At 40.0% G+C, this 20691-nt stretch overlaps 3 protein-coding genes across 3 annotated transcripts in view; 2 read left to right on the plus strand and 1 right to left on the minus strand.

Moving 5' to 3' along the window:
* Window positions 1-2262: 2262 nt before the first annotated feature.
* slc52a2 (solute carrier family 52 member 2) lies at window positions 2263-8794 on the plus strand. The gene is made up of 4 exons (XM_019253512.2): window positions 2263-2582; window positions 5093-5957; window positions 6039-6162; window positions 6927-8794. The coding sequence occupies exons 1-4, from the start codon at window positions 2453-2455 to the stop codon at window positions 7134-7136; spliced, it is 1329 nt and encodes a 442-aa protein (XP_019109057.1). The 5' UTR covers window positions 2263-2452; the 3' UTR covers window positions 7137-8794.
* A 1469-nt stretch (window positions 8795-10263) lies between these two features.
* On the plus strand, window positions 10264-14575 carry slc52a3-2a (solute carrier family 52 member 3-2a). The gene is made up of 4 exons (XM_010745970.3): window positions 10264-10335; window positions 11608-12631; window positions 13525-13648; window positions 13729-14575. The coding sequence occupies exons 2-4, from the start codon at window positions 11625-11627 to the stop codon at window positions 13936-13938; spliced, it is 1341 nt and encodes a 446-aa protein (XP_010744272.1). The 5' UTR covers window positions 10264-10335; window positions 11608-11624; the 3' UTR covers window positions 13939-14575.
* A 3864-nt stretch (window positions 14576-18439) lies between these two features.
* Window positions 18440-20691, minus strand: part of nfatc1 (nuclear factor of activated T cells 1) — a 41783-nt gene continuing 39531 nt past the window's right edge. The window contains exon 10 of the mRNA XM_010745969.3: window positions 18440-20162. Within this exon, the coding sequence (XP_010744271.2) occupies window positions 20107-20162 (56 nt within the window). The 3' untranslated portion in view covers window positions 18440-20106. The remainder of the gene's footprint in view (window positions 20163-20691) is intronic.

A 20691-nucleotide genomic window follows, 5' to 3' on the forward strand; every position in this document is an offset into this window, starting at 1 on the left:
CAAGGACCAATTCAACAAAACATAAACTACAACAATAAAACCAATAAAATGTTACAAGTACATTAAAACCTATGAGGTGAATGGAACAGTTACAACATATTTATAGCTACTCAGTGCATGAATCATATCTAGAAAATAATTTAAATAAATAAATAAAAAACAGGTCCCTAAGTCTACCTTTAGTGGTTAAGCCACTCACATCAGTTGTCTGGAGGAGGTAAAACAAACACACCTGTGTGGTCTGTTGTGATGATGCCTTCATTGTTCTCAGGAAACTACGCTATCTAATAGACCGAGCGGTTGTCATGGATTCACAACTGCTGAAGCCGCTCACACACAGTGAATTGGGTAATTTTATGGAAGATAACTGTTTTTCCAAATTACTTTTAAGTTAAGTTTAGGTTATTACTTCACAGTTAAGCTTAGGGACTAGTTTGTGTACATTAATCAGTATGCAAATCAGAGCGGGAATAGCTCAAATGTGGCTAAGGATGCAGATGTTCTTTGGATTAAAAGACCTAACAATGTACAGTGGTCCCTTGTTTATCACGGGGGATACGTTCTAAAAATAACCTGCAATAGACGAAATCCGCGAAGTAATCATCTTTATTTTTTACAATAATTATACATGTTTTAAGGCCGTAAAATCCCTAACCACACACTTTTATACACTTTTCTCAGAAAGTCATTAACATTTTCTCACATTTCTCTCTTATTTAAACACTCTCAAAGTTCAAACTTTCGCAGATTTAACAAAAATAAGTACAATACTGTATTAGTAAATGAAACCGTATTTCACAGTTCTCCTGGTGTCGCTCCGCTGTAACGGCTTTTTCCTCTAAAGGCCTTGATGCAGGTGTTTTTTTCCGAGTGCAGAACATACAACACATTTTGTACAGTACTCCCTTAGCCAATCAGGACGCCGAACACAATGCGCGTTCATACTGTACAGTACGCTGTAAGAAAAAAGCATGCAAAATTACACTAAAAACAATCCGCGAAACAGTGAGGCCGTGATATAGTGAGGGACAACTGTAGCAACGCAATATGACAGCTCAGCTTGTAAACAGTTTGTATTATTCATAAATAATCTACACGAGGTACTTAAAGGTCCAGTTGCATCTAGTAGTCTAATCGCTGCATTGCAACCCCCTCACATCACCCTCCCCTTCTTAGGCCCCGTTTACACGTACACGGGTATTTTTAAAAACAGAGACATTTCCCTTCGTTTGTACCTATCTTTTACACGCAACGAATCTTTCTAAAAACTCCGGCTAGAGTGGAGATTCTGGAAAACTACGGTTTTGCGTTTGCATGTAAACTGAGATAAACAGAGTTTTAGGCAGCTGATGCGCCAAAAGTGCGACCAATGTTTACCTTTTGCTATGACGATGATCATGGAAGCGGCCACCCATAGGCTTGGCGTAGTTATGATGCCGCTCCATGCCGTAGTTATGCGGGTTAATGTAGACGAAAACTTTTTTGAAAACGATGCTATGTGCACGATGTTATTTTGGAAAACGGAGGGAGGGAAATATTCGTTTCTCAACATACCCAGCTATGTGTAAACGTAGCCTTAGTGTAAAGGAGAAGGAAAGTCTTTAGTTTGTCTGTTCTGGGCTACTGTAGAAAGATTCAAAATGGTGGCCTCTATGAAAGAGGACCCGCTCGGGCAGGAGGCTGCGGAGCATTAAGAGCAGGACCACCAGACTGAGGAAGAAGCTGTGAGACTGCTGAACTCTGGAGGACCCCTGTAGCCCCTGCCCCTCATCCCCACCTCCACCCCAACCCCCATCCCCCATCTGGACCCCCCACCACAGATGCACAGACAATAATACAAAATTACTTTGCACTGCAATTACTTGCACAATGCAGTTGTTTGCACAACCTGGACACTTGCACATCTCACTACCTCACCATGGTGTTATACTGTTGTTGTTTTTCTATTTATTGTATATACTTTTCTTAAATTTAAATTTGCCTTTACTTTTTATATTTTATGTTCTATATATATATATGTATATATATATTTTATTTTATTTTTGGATATTGGGCTGCTCCAGGACCAGGGGAAACCAATTTCGTTTCATCCCATGTTTACATGTGTTGCAATGACAAATAAAACTCCTTGAATCCTTGATTCCTTGAATCCTACTGTAGGCATAAAATATTTCAAAAAATAAAAAAAAAATCTTGATTTCAGGTGATTAAACCTAGTTATTATGAATATTATATTGCATATCTTTTGAAAATAAATTGTTTCACGTGCTGGAATTTACGAGGGGTACGTGAAGGCAACTGAAGGGGCGGGGACTTGTGTCCTCCATTCAGGTTGAGCGTGTGGAACAAGAAGAGGAAGAGAGCGACACATTGTCGGTGTTTTACCCGACAAACTCACTCGGTTTACCGGCGTTTTCTAGATAATCTTGGCTGAAGTGAGGGGGTTGGAACCATGTGCGGTAGCTGGTGGAGCAGCTCGGCGGTCACCCACGGGCTGATCGCCTTGTTCGCCATGGGTTCGTGGATTTCCGTCAACAGTCTGTGGGTCGAGCTCCCGGTGGTTGTCAACGTGCTTCCAGAAGGTCAGTAACAGATAACAGAGAACCTTTGGACTTTGTTGGATTAAAACCTTTTTAATTAGAACATTAAAAAAAACAAAACATTTTGATTGGTTTGATCATTAGCTCACCTGACCTGAGCCAAATGATGTAACTAGCTGAATAATAATAATAATAATAATAATAATAATAATAATAATGTTTATTTTGAACAGTACAGGTGAGTTTAATGATGGTTTATCTGCTCAGAATGACCAAATATTACAGAAATAATTGTATAGGTGTATATTAAAATAATAATACACAAAATAATTTATTTACAGTGGTGAAATAACTGAAGTTAATCACATTATTATTATTATTATTATTATACATCACTGTATAATAACAGCTAAAAACAGTCACTGCACATTTCTTACTTTGCACCAAATCAACACTGCCAATTTGCTGCATATACTTTTGTACATTTTTATATTTTATTATGTAAAGTGTTATAAAAACTAGGAGTATACTGGGTTGCAGATGTTTTAACTCTCATAGGGAGTGTGTGTGTGTGTTTTTCGTTCTTTGCATATTTCGTGCCACTCCCCTCTTCTGCCAGGTATTTATTCACTGAGGCTGGCACGGAGAGATGATTAAATAAACTAGTCCAAGGAAAGAGAGACAGCCCATCCTGAGATAATTGCATAAGAAGCAACTGTTAGAGCTCCTCGAGGAGCCTTTTTCTCTATAACCCTCTTGTGTGTTGCACTGTTAAACGCTCCTTCTTGTACAAGAATAATAAATTCAACTTAAACTTTAAAACTTTGAATCCAGTCCTCCTTATTCAAGGGTTCTTCCTTTCGTGACATATAGATTGTTCTTTATATTTTTATTCTTATGTTGTCTGTCGTCACTGTGTGTAAAGCTGCTGCTGCTGCTGCACTGTAATTTCCCAGCGTGGGATAAATAAAGTATATCTATCTATCTGTCTATTAAAATAACACTACTCATGCACTGTGTGTGCCTGTAAGTGTTTCATCCTCATGACATTGTACTTCACTACATTTCAGAGCGAAACGTTACTTATTACTGCAGGGACCGTCTACAAAGTGCAAAAGATTTTACAAAAATATTCAAAAACTTCACTATAGTGTATTGTAGTGTAATCTGTAGCAGACCAATGAAGTGTGTAGTGATTTTAGTGACACTACACTGTATCATACTGAAGTTACTGATTAATATTCCTAATAAAAATTCCCAGAAATTATGAAAAGTCCTAGTAAACACTGATGTTCTTGGCGTGGCTCGTTTTAATCAACACTAGGTTGTAGCTCGTTGTCTTGTTTTGTGTTTTAACATCGTTTCACTTAAGAGTTAATGACCCCGGAAGTTCGAATCTGCCAATATCTTTCCAACTTTACCAAGGTGCAGTGGCCAATGTGGCACCTTTTTCTTATCTCCCGTATTTATTAGTCCACAGTATCTCAGGTACAGGTGAACATGTTGCCCCAGCTCAGGTGTTGCATATGATAAACACAGCTTATCATGCATCACTAACTGTAAAGCTCTGACTCACCGCTGAGAGCTTTATGCTCGGGTAGGATGGCCTTGTTTAGCTGATGTTGTTGATTTTCATGTTCTTGTACTTTTAGCATTTTTTAGACTAATGTAGTTCTGTTTTTAATTTGTTCTGGTTTCTTTCCTGGTTAAATAAAGGTTTACTACTACTACTACTACTACTACTACTACTACTACTACTACTACTACTACTACTACTACTACTACTACTACTAATAATAATAATAATAATAATAATAATAATAATACACATTCAGGTTTTATATCCAGATTTCTAAGGTCTAATTTTAATGTCTGTTTACTGTGTCTCATGCTGCTACTGGATGCTTTAATTTCCACCAGGATCAATACATTAACTATCGATCTATCTAGTTGAATAACTTTGTTACAGTAACATATTATATCATAGTTGTTTCCTGCATTGCTGCAGATGCAAACCTGTTTCTGATTGCTGCACAGCAAAGGAGATTTACATAGAGACACTACACTAGACTAGACTGGATATTTTTTAGACATTATCTAGCCAAATATTCACAAACTCAGTATTTAAATATTTACAGGCTCACACAACCTGTTTACATAAAGTTTTAGGAACATCCGAGTCCAGAGATCCGGAGAGAAAGAGTAAGAGAGAAGGTGAAATATGCAAAACACCTACTGACTGTCTGTACCCGAGCAGCATGCATGAATATGCATATTGAACGTGAACAATCATCACCAAGAAAATTTAAGCATCTTCAGTCTTAAATTTAACTTTGTAAATTCTGTAAAGCAACTATCTTGTCAATAACGGATTAAAACCCATAAAATAAGACCCGCAATGCATCTCAAGATCGATTTGAAAACTGTAATTTTTATCAACAAGAGAGGAAGTTTCTGAAAGGGCTGGATGTCACTCTCAAAATGTTTTCATATTTTTTTTATTTCAGCATGTAAAAATAAAGTGAATATTGTTGTTTTTATCTTGTTTTCAGGATGGAACCTGCCCGCCTATCTCTCAGTACTGATAGCGTTTGGGAACCTCGGTCCAATAGCGGTGACGATCGCACATCACTGTGCTCCGGGACGCTTAAACGAACGCCTCGTCATCCACGGCATCCAGATGCTGGCGGTCGTGGCCTCCGCCCTTCTGGCCGTCTTCTGGTCACACAAAGTCACGATAGCTGGAACGGAGAGGTCACTGATGTTCCTGCTCTTCACCTTTGTGTTGTCTTTGGTTTGCTGTACATCCAACGTCACCTTCCTGCCTTTCATGTTTCATTATCCACCTCAGTATGTTCGCACTTTCTTCATCGGCCAGGGCTTGAGCGCCTTGTTCCCCTGTATTGTGGCTTTAGGGCAAGGCGTCGCCAGGCTGGAGTGTAAAACCGTGAATGGCACAGTGACGCCGAGTTATTTAAAGGAGAACTTTCCTGCACAGAACTTCTTCTGGTTCTTGTGTGTCATGCTGTCAATCTCATGCCTGAGTTTCTGGGCTTTAACACGAAGGCCGACAGAGTCACAGGAAGCCGCACCGCCGCTGCCGCAGGAGTCTGACAAAGCAGGAGCGGAAAAAAACGGAGAGGAGACGCACCCGCTGCACGTCGGAGGGACGCCGGTGTCGGAGGAGCAGACGCCGCCGTCGGAGGAACCGTCGCCTGCTCAGACGTTTTGGACGCAGAGGAACATCTACCTGCTGTCGCTGCTCGCCGTCGCCAACGCACTCACCAACGGAGTCCTGCCGTCCGTGCAGAGCTTCTCCTGTTTGCCGTACAGCTCCATGACCTTTCACCTCTCTGTGGTGCTCGGAAACATAGCGAACCCTCTGGCCTGCTTTCTAGCTATGTTTGTTATCCTGAGGTGAGAAACGCATACATTCATCCTCCCAACAACTCTTTAGTTGTTTCTACATTTGACATTGGACCCATGTTTGTTCTCCAGGTCGTCCGCCGGTCTGGGCTTCTTGTGTATAGGAGGGGGAGTATTCGCTGCGTATCTCATGGCGTTAGCAGCACTCAGCCCCTGTCCACCACTTCTGGGAAACTCTGCTGGCGTGGCTTTAGTGGTGAGTCATGCTGGATTTTCTGAGGAAATTTAAGTTTAAATTGATTAACCGGACACACACATCCAGGCTTCCTCTGTTAGAAACCCAACGATATCCTGTTACATTCGCATTCGACACAGGGGGAAGTTTGTTAAAGCTCAGTCAACATGTTGGGAAACACATGGACAGCATCTTCCTGCCAGACAACACCACGAATGATTATAAAGACAATGAAGACGTTGTTGTCTAAAGTGGGGCAAAGATGACACCACTTGCTGCATAACATCTTAGACACAACATATATAAAAATATCACCAATTTTCTTAACTAACTGATGTCGACAGCATTTAGTGAACTAGGTGAGTAACCGCGCACATCTCCAGTGTATTTAGAGCGAGGTATCGATACTGTACTCTGGATTTAGTCCTGATACGAAACCTTGATTTTTACATAGATGTACTTGTTTTTCTAAGGAAATATATGACTCAAACTTTTCCAATCTTTTCTAAACACAAGCAGTCGCGTCAGAACTCTGTCTGGAAAAAAGATTGTCTAGAAATCGTCTGTGATCAAAGAAGTAGAAAACAAAATAACTCTGACCAGACATTTGATGCCATTTCTGTCTCTTTGGTCTGTGTGAAAAAAGTATTAAAGCCCCTGAAAACCTAATGTTCTTTCAGCAAACACAAGAAGTTCTTGAGAGATCTCTTTATTTGTGTTTGTGAAAGAGGTGATCACATGTTTTCTTGCACTCATCGGGATTCTTGTTTCTTCTCCACGTGCAGGTCATCTCCTGGATTATTTTCACCGGCCTCTTCTCCTACGTGAAGGTGGTGATCGGGACTTTGCTTCATGAAGCAGGTCACGCTGCCCTCCTGTGGTGCGGCATCTCTATCCAGGCCGGCTCCCTTATCGGAGCCCTCACCATGTTCCCTCTGGTCAACATCTATCACGTGTTTGCCCGGGGTAAAGAATGTGAAAATAACTGCAGCTAGCAGGAGTCAGAAATTCAAACTTTCCCTAAATTCTGTTGTTTTTTTCTTCTTCCTGTGTTTGTCACAGGGAATGTCTGTTTTTAACCCTGTTTTCGGGGTTCCTGTTCAGTCTTGGCCTCTGTTTTTGCAACGAGGCATCCTCACCTGATTCAGAGGCCTCTGAGCTTGTGAAAGCAAAAACATTCCCAGACAAACGGGAGCATTGTGCTGCTGCTGTAGTACCATAAGTGCTTTGAATCTCTGGAGTTGTTTACAGAAGCAAAAGCAGCAGCTGATGAATTTTTTTCCCAACTACAACAAACCACGTGAATTCTTATTTACTCAGGGACATGAGTACGAACTTATTCATCGACATTTGTTCCTCCTGAGTCTAAGGGTACATTCAGACAGTAACCGCTGTGAAACAAACAGAAAATAACTTTTTATTTCACTGATTAACCGGCTTTATCGATGCCGTCGCTCCCTCACTCTCATTCACTGTCTCTCTTGACTAAAGCCTTATTCACACCAGGGATGTAAGTGCCGCGGGGTCTCACGTACGTTCACGATTCTCGCGTGATCTCGCAGCTGGCTTGTTACGCTGCCGTCACGCGCCCGGTATGAATTGACGGAGCAAAATCGTGGTGCAGCCGTTCCGCAGCGCTGTGTGAATCCCTAGTAATGCTCTCTCTAACCATCGGACACAAACCAAATTAAACCTCCATGAATCCACCTGGATAGTCTCAGTTTCAGAGACATTTCAGGCTGACTGTGGAGGTTTGACCGCTCCTGATTGTCTGATTTGGCGGCCACAGTTTGGCTCAACTCCTCTGCTGCAGGTCGCTGCATTTTCTGGCAAAGCCGCAGCCAAAACGCACAACGCCCATTCAAATAAATGGAAAAACCTGTGCCACTTCATGTCTGAATCTACCCTAACTCCTGACAAATATCCACACAGTCCCATTCCTACAGGTAGTGTTTTTTATTAAATTTTTTGGTTACCTTTTTTAAAAAAATGTTTGGCTACCTCTTCCCTTTGACTTCAGATGAGAATAAAACGTAATTATATTCACTGTTTCATCAGAGTTATGATGCGCTGAAGTCAGTGTTATGAACCTTCATCATTTGTAATGCAGTAATTTTGACCATGCAGTGACAAATAATATTTATGTGCCTGAACACACAGCTCTGATTTGAGATTTCTCATGATGTTTTATGTAATTTGGATTAATTCCAATAAACCGTAATGTTATGCCACCTTAAGGAAACAATTGATGCTTGATGGGTGGATAGCTTCGGTAAATAAGGGATCAAGTCATCTCAGTCTTTGACACTAATGTCTATCTTTGATGTGCACTAATACCTTCTGGTCTAATTTTATTAACCATGCTGCTACAGTCACATCAAATTAAAGCTATATAAAGCTCTAAAGAGGTTTACAAAGGAAGAATAACTAAACTGCCTTAACTTCATGGTGTCAATCCGGATTCATCAATAAGCTGATCAATTCTGTGCTGATTTTACGTGCCTTGAATCACGTCATCAGCTGTTAAATGGTTGATGGTGCCTCTGTCCTTTTTGTCATGTTTTTAGTTCATGCATACAACATGTGACATCAAGTGACTGGTGAGTGTTGTTGTGAAATGACTGGTGAACAATAAAGATTTGTTGAAAATGCCCTCAAGCTTCTTCTTCTTTTTTTGGTCTATTTGATGTTTTAGTTACAGAAAAACATATTTAAGATACAGCACAGTATAAACTCTGAACTATAACAATAGATATTACTTAATAGTATTTTACTTCTAGACGGCACTGACTGCTTGATTCATTGGCTTTCTTTTTTTTAGATAATTTTTTTGGCCTTTAATGATAGTACAGCTGAAGATAGACGGGACAGAGAGAGGGGGAATAACACGCAGTAAATGGCCGTCCGATGCAGGATTCGAACCAGGGGCAGCTGCAGCGAGGACTGGAGCCTCTACACACGGGGCGGCCGCTTACACTACCGACCGCCCCCATTGGCTTTCTTAATGAAGGTAGTAGTATTTAGGATATATAAGAACATTTCTGCTTCATGCATCCCTGAACAGCATAAACAAATTAACTATTAATTTAATTAAATAGCGTGATTTAGAGAGCAGGAATGTGAACGAGAAGCAGCAAAAACAATATCTGAAGAAGTCCTGACATTCAATGTGTTGAGTTTTATGTTTTCTAAATTCATTTTACATCAAATGAAAAATCTCTAATTAAGAATCTCAGGAAAGTGTTTATTAATTTGGAGAATAAGGACAGAAAAGACTGAAGTTAAACTAAACACTGACAGGTTCAAATCATCTGTAATGGCACCTGCCAAAGTGTCCATCCTCTTAATCCTGCATAACTTTAAGCCTTAATATAATGTGAACAGGTGAGTTGTATATAAATTCACCCTCAGTACAGTTGTCATGAACGGGGAAATTAGCTACAGAGACCAAAACTGTTTTTGTACCAGGCTGTAAACATGTTTATTTCTGCTGTGAAGTTTTTAACATGAGGACTTATGGAGACTGACTCACTTCTGGAGCCAGCCTCAAGTGGACGTTTGAGGAACTGCAGTTTTTGACACTTCTGCATTGAATTCACCTTAGATTAGAGCCATTAGCTCATTAGCTTAGCATAAATACCAGTGCCTTATTTTTAATGGATCTTTTTGGAGAGTCTTCTCATCTAACCCCCCGTCAACAAAATGTATTAATATATTTCCCAAAATGTTAAACTGCTCCTTTTAATATTTGAAGGTATGATGCCTCATGTGATCACTTGATTACTGCACATGCACTGGGGTTTGTTCAACCAATGAAATGTGCAGTTATGTAAGTAAACACTCGTTTCCACCTCTGCTCCCATGATCCCCTTAAGCAGAATTAATGAATTCTGTTGAGTCTTGAATGCAAAAAAAAAAAAAACTGCTTCAAGGCAAAAAGAAATAAGGGTGATGGGATTCCACATCACAAGGCGTGATGTTTACTGATGACCCTAAATCGTCGTGACAGCGAGGATGTTTAAGGTTTGAGACAATGATCAGCTAACTGAACATGTGTCATGGTTGGCTACTGGTGCTTTCACACCCACTCGCCCCCAAGGAGGGTTTAATCCCTTCCCACAGAAACAGTTTACCTCAGAGGACTTTGGTTTCTTTCTCTCTGCAGAAAAGTTCAAACTCTCCACGAAACAGCATGTGAGTATCTGCAGGGATGCAAACGCTCATCTATTTCCTTTAAATAATTCATGTTTTGTTTGTTTGTTTGTTTGTATTACAGGGACAAATATGTTATTTTTCTGTATTATCAGAGCTGTTAATCAGAATTTGTTGATGTTTTAAGCAGTTTTTTTCTAATATTCATATGCCAAATATTCACATTCAGTGAGTTTCTTTAAAATTATGATTGTGCTTCAAGATCTAACAGGTATTTGTTTGTTTTTTTATTGAACAGTCTGTTTCAAGGACTCTTGGCATTAATTTCCGAGAATTATTTTCTAATTTTGTCACTGATCAAAGGCCTCGCTGCATGCATGTACTTTCTTTTTCCAATGAACAATGCACCGGTCAGATGTTTTCATAGGTTATGTAATAGTTACCACTCCGGTAGGTGGTCGTGTTTTCTTTGCTTTATGATTGGTGTTTAACACACACCCTCCCTGTGATCATATGAAAATAACTTTTAACTTACGTGACTGACTGACTCTGCACAAAATAAAAATAAAAAAACATAGCAGACAAGGAAAAGACTGTAAAACTGTAAACATTAATGAAAATAAGTTACTTTAGCAAGTGTTGGTACTCTTGGTAACACATTAATGTGTGATGTACAGTTTCAGCAGCAAAGCCTTTGGTTATTCGCAGTTAGGAGAACACCGTGTCAACTACTGTACCCAATACTTATCCTGACTATAACCCAGCATGAACCCTAAACTTTAAACTATTTGGATAAAAACGTCAGCTAAATGACTAAATGTAAATGTTGATCTAAAACCAAGTAACTCACTTATGGTGGACCATCGATTTGTCCTCTCAACTTTTGCATTTACATTTTTTCACACAGATTGATTTTAAGAGATTTGAACCAACAGAAACTGAGTCTAGATGGTTTTAGTTCAAGTCAAACTTTTCACACCGTTTACCACCTCGGAAAATATTCAGCTCTCCGAGTAAAAAGCCAATCAACTATATGGATATAGTTCAAACAGGAGGCATGTTTATTCCTAACCAAAAGATTTTTTGAATCAGTTCAAGAAGTTAATTTGCTGGAAAAGGGGTACTCCTGATCAATATGCATGCATAGATAAATAATACTTATGTTTTTGAGTGAGCTAATCATTGTGACAGGTTAACAGGTTGATAGATATTCGTTTAGCGTGTGAGAATAATTGCAGATGATTTGCAGGATTGTCTTTCATTTCATCTCAAATTTCATGGCAATGGATTGATGACCTTTTTGTACATTTCTAGAGAAACACTCCATCATCATGTCCCTTCTCACCCACCTGTTGGCGTGCCTCTTCGGGATGGGCTCCTGGGTCTCCATCAACGGCCTCTGGGTGGAGCTGCCCCTGATTGTCCCCCAGATCCCAGAGGGTTGGTATCTGCCCTCTTACCTCTCTGTCCTCATCCAGATGGCTAATGTTGGGCCTCTCTTCGTCACTCTGATGCATCGCTTCCGGCCCGGCGCTCTGAATGAGACGGCTGTCATATATGTGATCATCGGCCTGGGTACTGTGGCGAGCTTCCTGCTGGGTTTCTTCTGGAAGGAGACTGTTGTTGTAGCGGGAGTTCCTCGCAGTGTAGCCCTCCTTGTCTTAACTTTTTTCCTCTCGACTGTTGACTGCACCTCCTCCGTCACCTTCCTGCCCTTCATGATGCGTCTCAAGCCCCAGTATCTGACCACCTACTACATCGGGGAGGGTGTGAGCGGCCTGCTGCCGGCTCTGGTGGCTTTGATTCAGGGTGTTGGGGTGCTCCACTGCATAAACAACACAGAGACTTTAAACCACACCCTGATCTCCTCCAACAGCTCTGTGACCTTCGATCTCCAGGCCCAGTATCAACCAGCCAACTTCTCAGCTGAGGTGTTCTTCTTCTTCCTCAGTGCCATGATGCTGGTCTGCCTGGTGGCGTTCCTGCTGCTGAACTACCACCCATCTGTGGCCAGGGAGCTTCCCAAAGGTCGATACACCAACGGGGTCATAGAGAAATCTCAGAAAAACAGAAGGTGGGCCGAGCAGAACTCCATGTTGGATCCATACAGACCTGCAGACCTGAGAAGCAGCTTCGGCACTGGCACTTACAGCTGGATGCAGGTGTTCTATATCTTTGCGATCCTGGCCTGGGCAAACGCTCTGACCAACGTGGTGCTTCCCTCCGTGCAGTCTTACTCGTGCATGCCGTACGGGAACAACGCCTATCACTTATCAGCCACCATGGCTGCTGTGTCGAACCCGCTCGCCTGCTTCATCGCCATGTTCTTCCCTATAAGGTCAGTGTGTTGTATGTAACGATATCACAGTTTAGTACAAGATGCAATACAGGCTCATGGTTTCATACACATTAAAACTTAGTGAATTTTCTATAGCCCAAAACCACGGACAACTTGTGACAAAACACCCTTTAACAGAGAAAAAGTCAAATCTTTGTGAGTTGTAAATAAGCAGGAACATCTGTGGCTGCAGTTCCTCAAACGTCCACTTGAAGCTGGCTACAGAACGACTCAATGTCCATAAGCCCCCATGTTAAAATGTCCAACTTCAGACAGAAATAGACATTCATTCAGCCTGCCTCAGTTCGACCTGCGCAAAATAAGTGCAAAAGTGCAAAATGCATAAAGTATATTCTATTTAATGGAAAAAACTTAAATAGTTTTTAACATACAGGTTTCTCCGAAAGGCTGCACTGGAAAAAAACGCTGACATATTGTCAGCACATTGGATTTTTCCCATTGTTTAAAAGAGCTGAACCAATCAATAACCTAAATAAAGAATTAAATATGTGGTGAACTTGGTTGGAGTATCTTTCCCCCCAAACACCCCCAGATGGGCCAACACAAAGATTTATTTCCTCAATGAATTGATTTAATTTGTTCCAGTTTCCGAGAGCCGAGAACAGTCTGAACCCAAAGACACTGAATCTTTATCATGGGAAGGCTCAAACTTGACAATATTTCCAAATGGTGCTGAAGAAATATCTCAAGATGATCAACAGATTAACAAAATACATCCCAGTTGTCCACAAACCTCGATCTTTATAGACCTCGATCTCGATCTTTTACACAAACTCATTTAAAACTCAGACATTCGGATGTTTTTGACTTACTGGCTTCCAAATTAACCCTTTAAATAGACAACCTCTGTAAAGTAACATGTCATCTCACAGATCTCTGCTGCTGATGGGAGCTCTCACAGTGATAGGCAGTGGAGCTGGAGCTTACATAATGGGCATGGCAGTGCTGAGTCCATGTCCACTGCTGGTTAATGAAACCTCAGGTGACGTCATCATTGTGAGTACACTGTCAGGTATCCATTAACTACCTCCGTTATCTGTGTAGAAATGAGGAACTCACCTCCCTCTGCTCCACAGGTGTTGTCCTGGATCCTCTTTGTTCTCACTCTGTCCTACGTGAAGGTGATCATCGGGGTGATCCTGCGTGACGAGGGCCACAGCGCTCTCGTGTGGTGTGGGGCTGTGGTGCAGCTGGGCTCCCTGCTGGGAGCTGTGACCATGTTTCCAGTGGTCAGTGTGTACAGCTTCTTCTCATCAGGAGACCCATGCAACACAAAATGCCCCTAAATGAATGAAGAAGTCAAACAGCAGAGCCTGGAGGCAGATACAGAGAAGACGTGACAGGTTTCACGTCTTTGTTATGTAGATATTTAAAGGAGGAAGTCTATCCGTTGTTGTTTTATATCTTGATTTATTTACTTCATTTCTGTTTATTACGATAAAAACAAACTACACAAATATAAGGACATAAATACAAGCGAGACAGGAGAACACTTGAAATGACTTTGAATGGCGAAGGTGAAGGTGCTGTTAAAGGATGCAGTTTGGACACATCTTTTTAGGTCTTCAGCCGGGAACAAACATCCACTGAAGTGTGAGCGTTAACAAATTAACTAATATATGATTATCTGTGAGTATAAGAGCAGCGAGGACAGTACAGTGGACCTGAACAGGAGCAAGCTGGACCGGAAACTCCAGCAGAACAACAGGAAAGAGCTGGAGTGGCGTGGACAACATCACTGGATTCACCCTCCCTCCGCCCAACTCATCCGCCTCCTCCACTGGGGATCAGTTTAGTATTTTTGACTCTGATAAAACTGAAACGAGATCACTCGTTCGTGATGTCTTAGGTTCAGTCTGTTGAAGTGTCAAGTATCTTTCTGTTTATACGTGACTGTAAAAGTTCAGTGTTACATTTGACTACACCTGCATTTGCTGTAATATAAATACCTGTAATATAAATAATTCTGCAATCACATTTTTATTTTCATGTGTTTTAATCATTTTGTTTATTGTACTTTACAGATATAAATATTACTAAAGGAACATCATGCATCTGTTGTCTTTACATGCCGAAGTGACAAACACAGAGGATCTTGAACGTACATAAATAAACAAAAAAATTAAGTTAGTAAGTCAATAATAAGTAAATTAAAAACATTTTGTGGGATTACAAAGTCACATGTCCAAATATTCGGATGCACATAATAATCCACCCATACAGATGTTTTCTCTTAAGTTGCCTGATCAGACCTCTTACTTTACTCCCTGCAAACAGCCCTAAACCAAAGGTACACACACAAAGTATAAAGACAGGGGTGTCCACATAGTTATGGCCACATGTAGACGTGTAGATTAAACCTGAAGACAAAGCAGCATGCAAATAAAACTATTTTCATATTCCACACAGACAAATAGCTTGATGCAAAAAAACAACAACACAAGTGTCAACACATAATTTACATCATATTTTCATAACATATTGTCATATTTTCCATTTTGCCATTAAAGCGGCAGAAACTGGTGTTTGCAAACTGATGAATAATTCAGCTGAAGAATTGTTGTCATGGCTAAATCTCCACCCTGCATTCCTACAGCTTTACTCAATGTTGCTAAGCAGTGTCACGTTCATTTTTTTATCTCAGCAGTAAAAGAAAATCATCTTTCTTTCTTCACTTTAAAGCAGGTACGCAACTGTCCCTGGGTGGAGAGGTAAAAGAGTGGATACACGACACTTTCAATAGACAAGAACATCACACACAGAACTTTGACTGTGCACTCCGGTACGCTTTCCCTCACAATCCAAAGCCTTTGGAGGAAAACAATGGGAGCATAACAAAAGAAAGTGATGTTTGAAGTGGCACAAACAATGTTAAAGGCTTTCCTCTTTGCAGGATTCAGTTTGCCAGTCCCTGGACCGGATTCCTTCAGTGTCCTCGCAATCTTGATGCTGCAATGCACCATCATTCCCATCATGATCCCCAACACGTACAATGGGAAAAGTCGTGATGCTTCGTCTCTGATAGAGGCGATATCAGTGAGAAAACACATCAGAGCAATGCTCACAGAAAAAAACCAAATCATCACAACGCTAATCTCCCTGAATCTGTATTTCTTGAGCAGAGGATAAGACATGGGGTAGATCACAGCAACATATCTCTCGATGCAGATACAAAAAAAGCTCATGGGCCCTCCGACTTGCCCGAACGCTAACGAAAATGTGAGTATTTCATTGTGGACAGATGGCTTTGAAAACAGGACAGTTACATGAATGATGGAAATCAACTGGTGCAAGTTGTTGAAGACAGCAAAATTACAATTCAGGATATCTGGCGCCTTCTTGGACGTGAAGGTGATCCACAGTATTTTGGCGACCGCAGGTTGTCCAATGAGAAAAGGTAAGATGTCGATCAGTGACATGAACACGAAAAGAAAGCCCTTGGCAGAGCTGCAGACGTCAGAGTTGAATGTGACGTTGCTGGATAAATTCGCCATGACAGGTGTTCAGAGCTGAAAGAAACAAACCATCAGAAAATTTAGATTTTTCTGATTCCTTCATTCACAAAAGTGTCTGAACTTATAATTCTGTTTTCTGAATGAATGAAAATGTATTTAAAAATTATTATACTGTCAGATTTCTGTCTTTGTTTTGAGAGAATTTTATTTTTAGGACTAATTTCTTATGTTGTAATCATGTTTTGTTCTAGTCTATTTTAAGATTTTGGCTATTTTATTTCAAACGTTTTGGAAAAAAAAAACCCAAAAAAGTAAAAAATACACATTTAGTTTGCTACTATAAAATTTCAGAAAACCTGCAATAGAAAAAAAATAATAATTGTCTTAATTAACTGGGTGATATTTATTAGTTAAATATTTGTTTTAACACATTCACCTGTCGGGAATTTCACAATAAAGTGAAAATATGGTTTGATACTTTGATTGATTTGACAGTATTTTCTGATTTATGACAAAAAAAGAGATCTCAAAATGTTTCTCCTGTTGTGTCTCCCTGTAAATCAAAGTTTAATTAAATAAGCAACTTGTAAATAGATATTATCCACGTTCTTGAATCCTGTATTGTTCTAAATGAAGTCTCTTACACTGTCAATCATATAATTTATTACAAATAATTTAACATTAAACACAGATGAAATCAGGACTTACCATTCAGTTGGTGTTGCAGTTGTTGTTGCCAAAGAATGACTGACAGATAATTTGCCAGCTGAGTGAGAAATGATTTCTAATTTTCCTAATAGATGTAAGACAGGTGCGAGGCAGCCGAGCAAAAAAACAACAAACCCCGAACGCAACACGTCCTGATTTCCATAACAGCAAAGTTTCGGGTGAGTGGAGATCAGATCAGGCTCCATCAGGTTTAAGAAAAAACAACCAAACACACAGATGCAGAGATTCATTCATTCATTTGTATGACACTGCAGACACCATGCAGACCACAGGATGTCAGTGTAACACAACCGACGTCCGTGCACGAGCAGCAGGGAAGCCTTCAAGAGCAATATTACATAACGAAATAAAGACTTGTGAAACAGTTTTTGATGTAAGATTTAATCTCACTGGAGTTATTGATCATAAAAGCTGTGTGACAACACTCCAGCTGTGAAATAAACTCTAAACCAAACACTGACCTTCGTGACCTGTGTGGATGCAGGGAGGAGTGAGATGCTGCTCGTGACTCATCTGCAAACGTAAGTGACTCTCAGTGGAGTTGAGTTTTTCTACTTCTGATATCAAACACTGAATTACTGGTTCTCTTTTGCTGTTTGTTTCCACAGAGATTCTCACCACAGATGCACGATATTAACTGTGCAGCAACTGTGAACTGTGCACTTGTATATAAGACCCAAAGCTTTATTTGGCATCTGTTTTAGGGTGTATTCAGACCTAAGATCTAAAAATATTACTAAACTCATGACTTCGGTAAACACCACAATCAACATGTCCACTAACTGCTTTGCTAAACATTTCCAAAAGCAGTTTTAGATGTATTTTTAGTGAAGTACTGCTCAATTCAGCCTTTGGTTTCCATTTATTCCCGGTGGATAAGAAAATCATTGCATAGAGTTTTAGAGTGCAATACCACTGTGGTAAATAAGGACAGCTCTTATGATTGTATTACTCATGATCAAATAACTATTAAGTCGATAACTTTGCCAAACAGCCAAACATCAAGCAAGGTCAACAACACAAGACACAGCAGCCAGCTAATATCACTGACTAGTCCAACAGCAGTCAGCCCAGCTTGGCGTCTGTCTTTCAGCCTTTTATTTCACCAACCACTAAATGTCGGACTCACGTCATTTTGTCCATAGAGGCTGCTGAACTCGGCTACATTGTCCACTTGCCCAGCTCCGGTTCTGGCATGACACTCCTCTTGCAGACCCTGTGGAAAGCGGGAAACATTTTCTCCATAAAATATGATCCATTTTCACCAAAATCAGTAAAATGGTTGGTGGTGTGTCGTAAACAGCACGTACTTCTCGTGGATGATCGTACCCGTAGTTACATGAGATATGACAGAGGCACCATTCAGCTGATAACAAGTCAGTGTAGCATCAAAACGGAAATCTGTTCCATGATGTTGCTCTAAACATGCTTTGTATGTGATATGTAACATGCCAAACCACTTATCTCGACATATAATCACACCCAGTGCAGCTGGAGATGATTAGGTAAGAACAAATGGATGTTTATGTCTATTATGAGGCACAGAAAGATACAGATTTATGTATAAGGTTTCATATACAGTAAGACACAGATCATTCAGATGAAAGAGATGAAGGCTTATTTATTGACAAATACACAAAATAGATCACAAAGCAGAATTATGAGTTGTAGACTAACAATAACCTCCTTGGTAAACATTTCAGTATGGCTTCATTCATGCCCTTCAGTTACAAGGATTAAGACTCATAAATACATATAAAAGTGGGAACAAGGGTGTAAGCCCATTCAGTTTTTTGTTGCTATAAGAGCGCAAAAAAACAAAAACAAATTAGTAGATAAACCACAGTATGTAGGTAAAAAGCATGTAAAAGAAGCTGTATGATAAACATGACTAAACGGAGCACATGCTGAGAGAATAAATATGAAAATACAAAAAAAACAAAAAAAAAACATTAAAGAATTTTATATATTTGTGTTGCTGTTCACCGTCGTTAAGTATTCTTTGGCTTCTTCCTCGGTTACAGCGGTGAGCGTTTACATTCTTCGAGAGACTAAATGTTACCTGCGTGTTGCATAGCTTCCAGGTAATAATAATAAAAGTCAAGCTTTGTCAAAACTGAGATGATTTCTTCTTCGTAGAAAAAAAAAACAAAGAGAAAAAGAAAAAAACAAACCTGTAGCCAACAGTTGACTCCAAAGTTCATGTTATTTTAAAGTCAGTATGCAGTTTTTTTTTTATTATTAGTATTACTCATTTATTCTGTGACCACGCACAGTTTTCTGTATTGGAAGAGCGCTTAAAGACATAAGAACTCCAGGTGAGGAAAGTGACATCTGGAAAGTTTTACCGTTTTTTTGCATGACTTTACGTGACTTTGTATCGAAGGTTTAGTGGTTAAATGTTGGTTGTGAATACAGAAAATGTATTCAATTTGAGTCATCTTAATTAAACCAAAAATAAATGCCCAAACAGACATATGATTCAAAGATTATTTAATACACTTAAGTGCTTTGTTGCTAAAGCCTTACCTGGTCCGGTATGACCGGCAGCTTTTGGTGGCTAAACTTTTAATAGACACAACACATCATTTAGCATTCAGCATTAATCCCATAATTGCCACATAATGTGGCCACAGATGCCACTTACTCAGCATTATGTCACTTTAGAAAAATCTTTTCATTTTAAATTTGGAAGTTGTTGAACGTGTGAAGCCAAACACAGGCCACATTTTTTTTTTTTTTTCAGTTTCCAGTCAAAAAACAAAACAAAAACAAAAGGCACTTCTCTCCTAAACTGTCTCTGTCTCTCTCTCTGTAAAGCCAGATATGCAAACTGAAGCACTACAGATGCTGTATATACAAATTACATAACTCATAGGCACTGAATCATTTACAAACTGCAGCAAAGAAACGACATATAAAACAATTTTTTGGTCCTCTAAAAGCATACTTTGGTTGGGGGGGACGGGGACGGTGGCAGGTTTGGTTGCTACATACTCGATTTACATGTCTTAAAAAAAGTCAGTCATGTGATGCATTCCTTGGATAATTTCTGTGTAAAAGGCATTTTATATGAAAAAAAACAAGGCACACATTGGACCCTGGTCATCTGGACAATACATTTACATTTGTTCTCCTTGCATTTCCTTTTTCCTGCTTCCTGCATGCTGTAGTCCGAGCATGAAAAGCACAAAGTCAAATTTTTGTTTTGTTTTGGTGTCTCCCTTTAAATTCTTTGTTTCCTGTGTCAGTTTTGGTGGTGACGGGAAACTACGCGTGGCTGTGGACGGAGATGCTTGACAGGTCGTTCCTGATGATCTCGTTGACTGTGAAGGGAGGGAGAGAGAGAGAGAGAGAGAGAGAGAGAGAGAGAGAGAGAGACAGGGACGTTAGTATGTCAGACACTTCTTTAGGATCTTCACATGGAGTAAAGCCACCATACTGAGTGTGTGCATGTGCAGTATAATGTTGCATGTAACATCTTTAAAGGTCCTGAAAAAAATTTTTCTTCTATATTTTTTGTTCGTTTTTAGTTTTGGTTGCGACACATTAGAGATTTCTGCATTTGTGTTTTTATCTGTGGACTTCTCGCAGGTTTGAAGTGGCCGGCGATGGAACATTTTCTTCAGAATTTCCAAACATTTGACTAAAAACATCAGCTGACAGTGAGTTAACTTGTGCTTCCAGGATAGTGTCGATAAAAACAAAGCCCTAAAGCCCAAACCCACCGGGCACGTCGCAGCTGCAACGCTGTTTTTGGTACGTTCTCTGCGTGACTTCAAAGCCTACCAGGAGCGTTTTGTCCCGCTAGACTTTGTTAACTTAGAGATAACTAAGATTTGGCCATTTTCTTGG

Source organism: Larimichthys crocea, chromosome XIII (genome assembly GCF_000972845.2).
Source record: "Larimichthys crocea isolate SSNF chromosome XIII, L_crocea_2.0, whole genome shotgun sequence".
Taxonomy (NCBI): domain Eukaryota; kingdom Metazoa; phylum Chordata; class Actinopteri; family Sciaenidae; genus Larimichthys; species Larimichthys crocea.

Bases quoted from the DNA above. Each gene is read 5' to 3' on its own strand.
- slc52a3-2a (XM_010745970.3), top strand. From the start codon at position 11,625: ATGTCCCTTCTCACCCACCTGTTGGCGTGCCTCTTCGGGATGGGCTCC. The intron at 12,632-13,524 runs GTCAGTGTGTTG...GTCATCTCACAG, and splicing joins GCCATGTTCTTCCCTATAAG to ATCTCTGCTGCTGATGGGAG. The intron at 13,649-13,728 runs GTGAGTACACTG...TCTGCTCCACAG, and splicing joins CCTCAGGTGACGTCATCATT to GTGTTGTCCTGGATCCTCTT.
- slc52a2 (XM_019253512.2), top strand. From the start codon at position 2,453: ATGTGCGGTAGCTGGTGGAGCAGCTCGGCGGTCACCCACGGGCTGATC. The intron at 5,958-6,038 runs GTGAGAAACGCA...TTTGTTCTCCAG, and splicing joins GCTATGTTTGTTATCCTGAG to GTCGTCCGCCGGTCTGGGCT. The intron at 6,163-6,926 runs GTGAGTCATGCT...CTCCACGTGCAG, and splicing joins CTGCTGGCGTGGCTTTAGTG to GTCATCTCCTGGATTATTTT.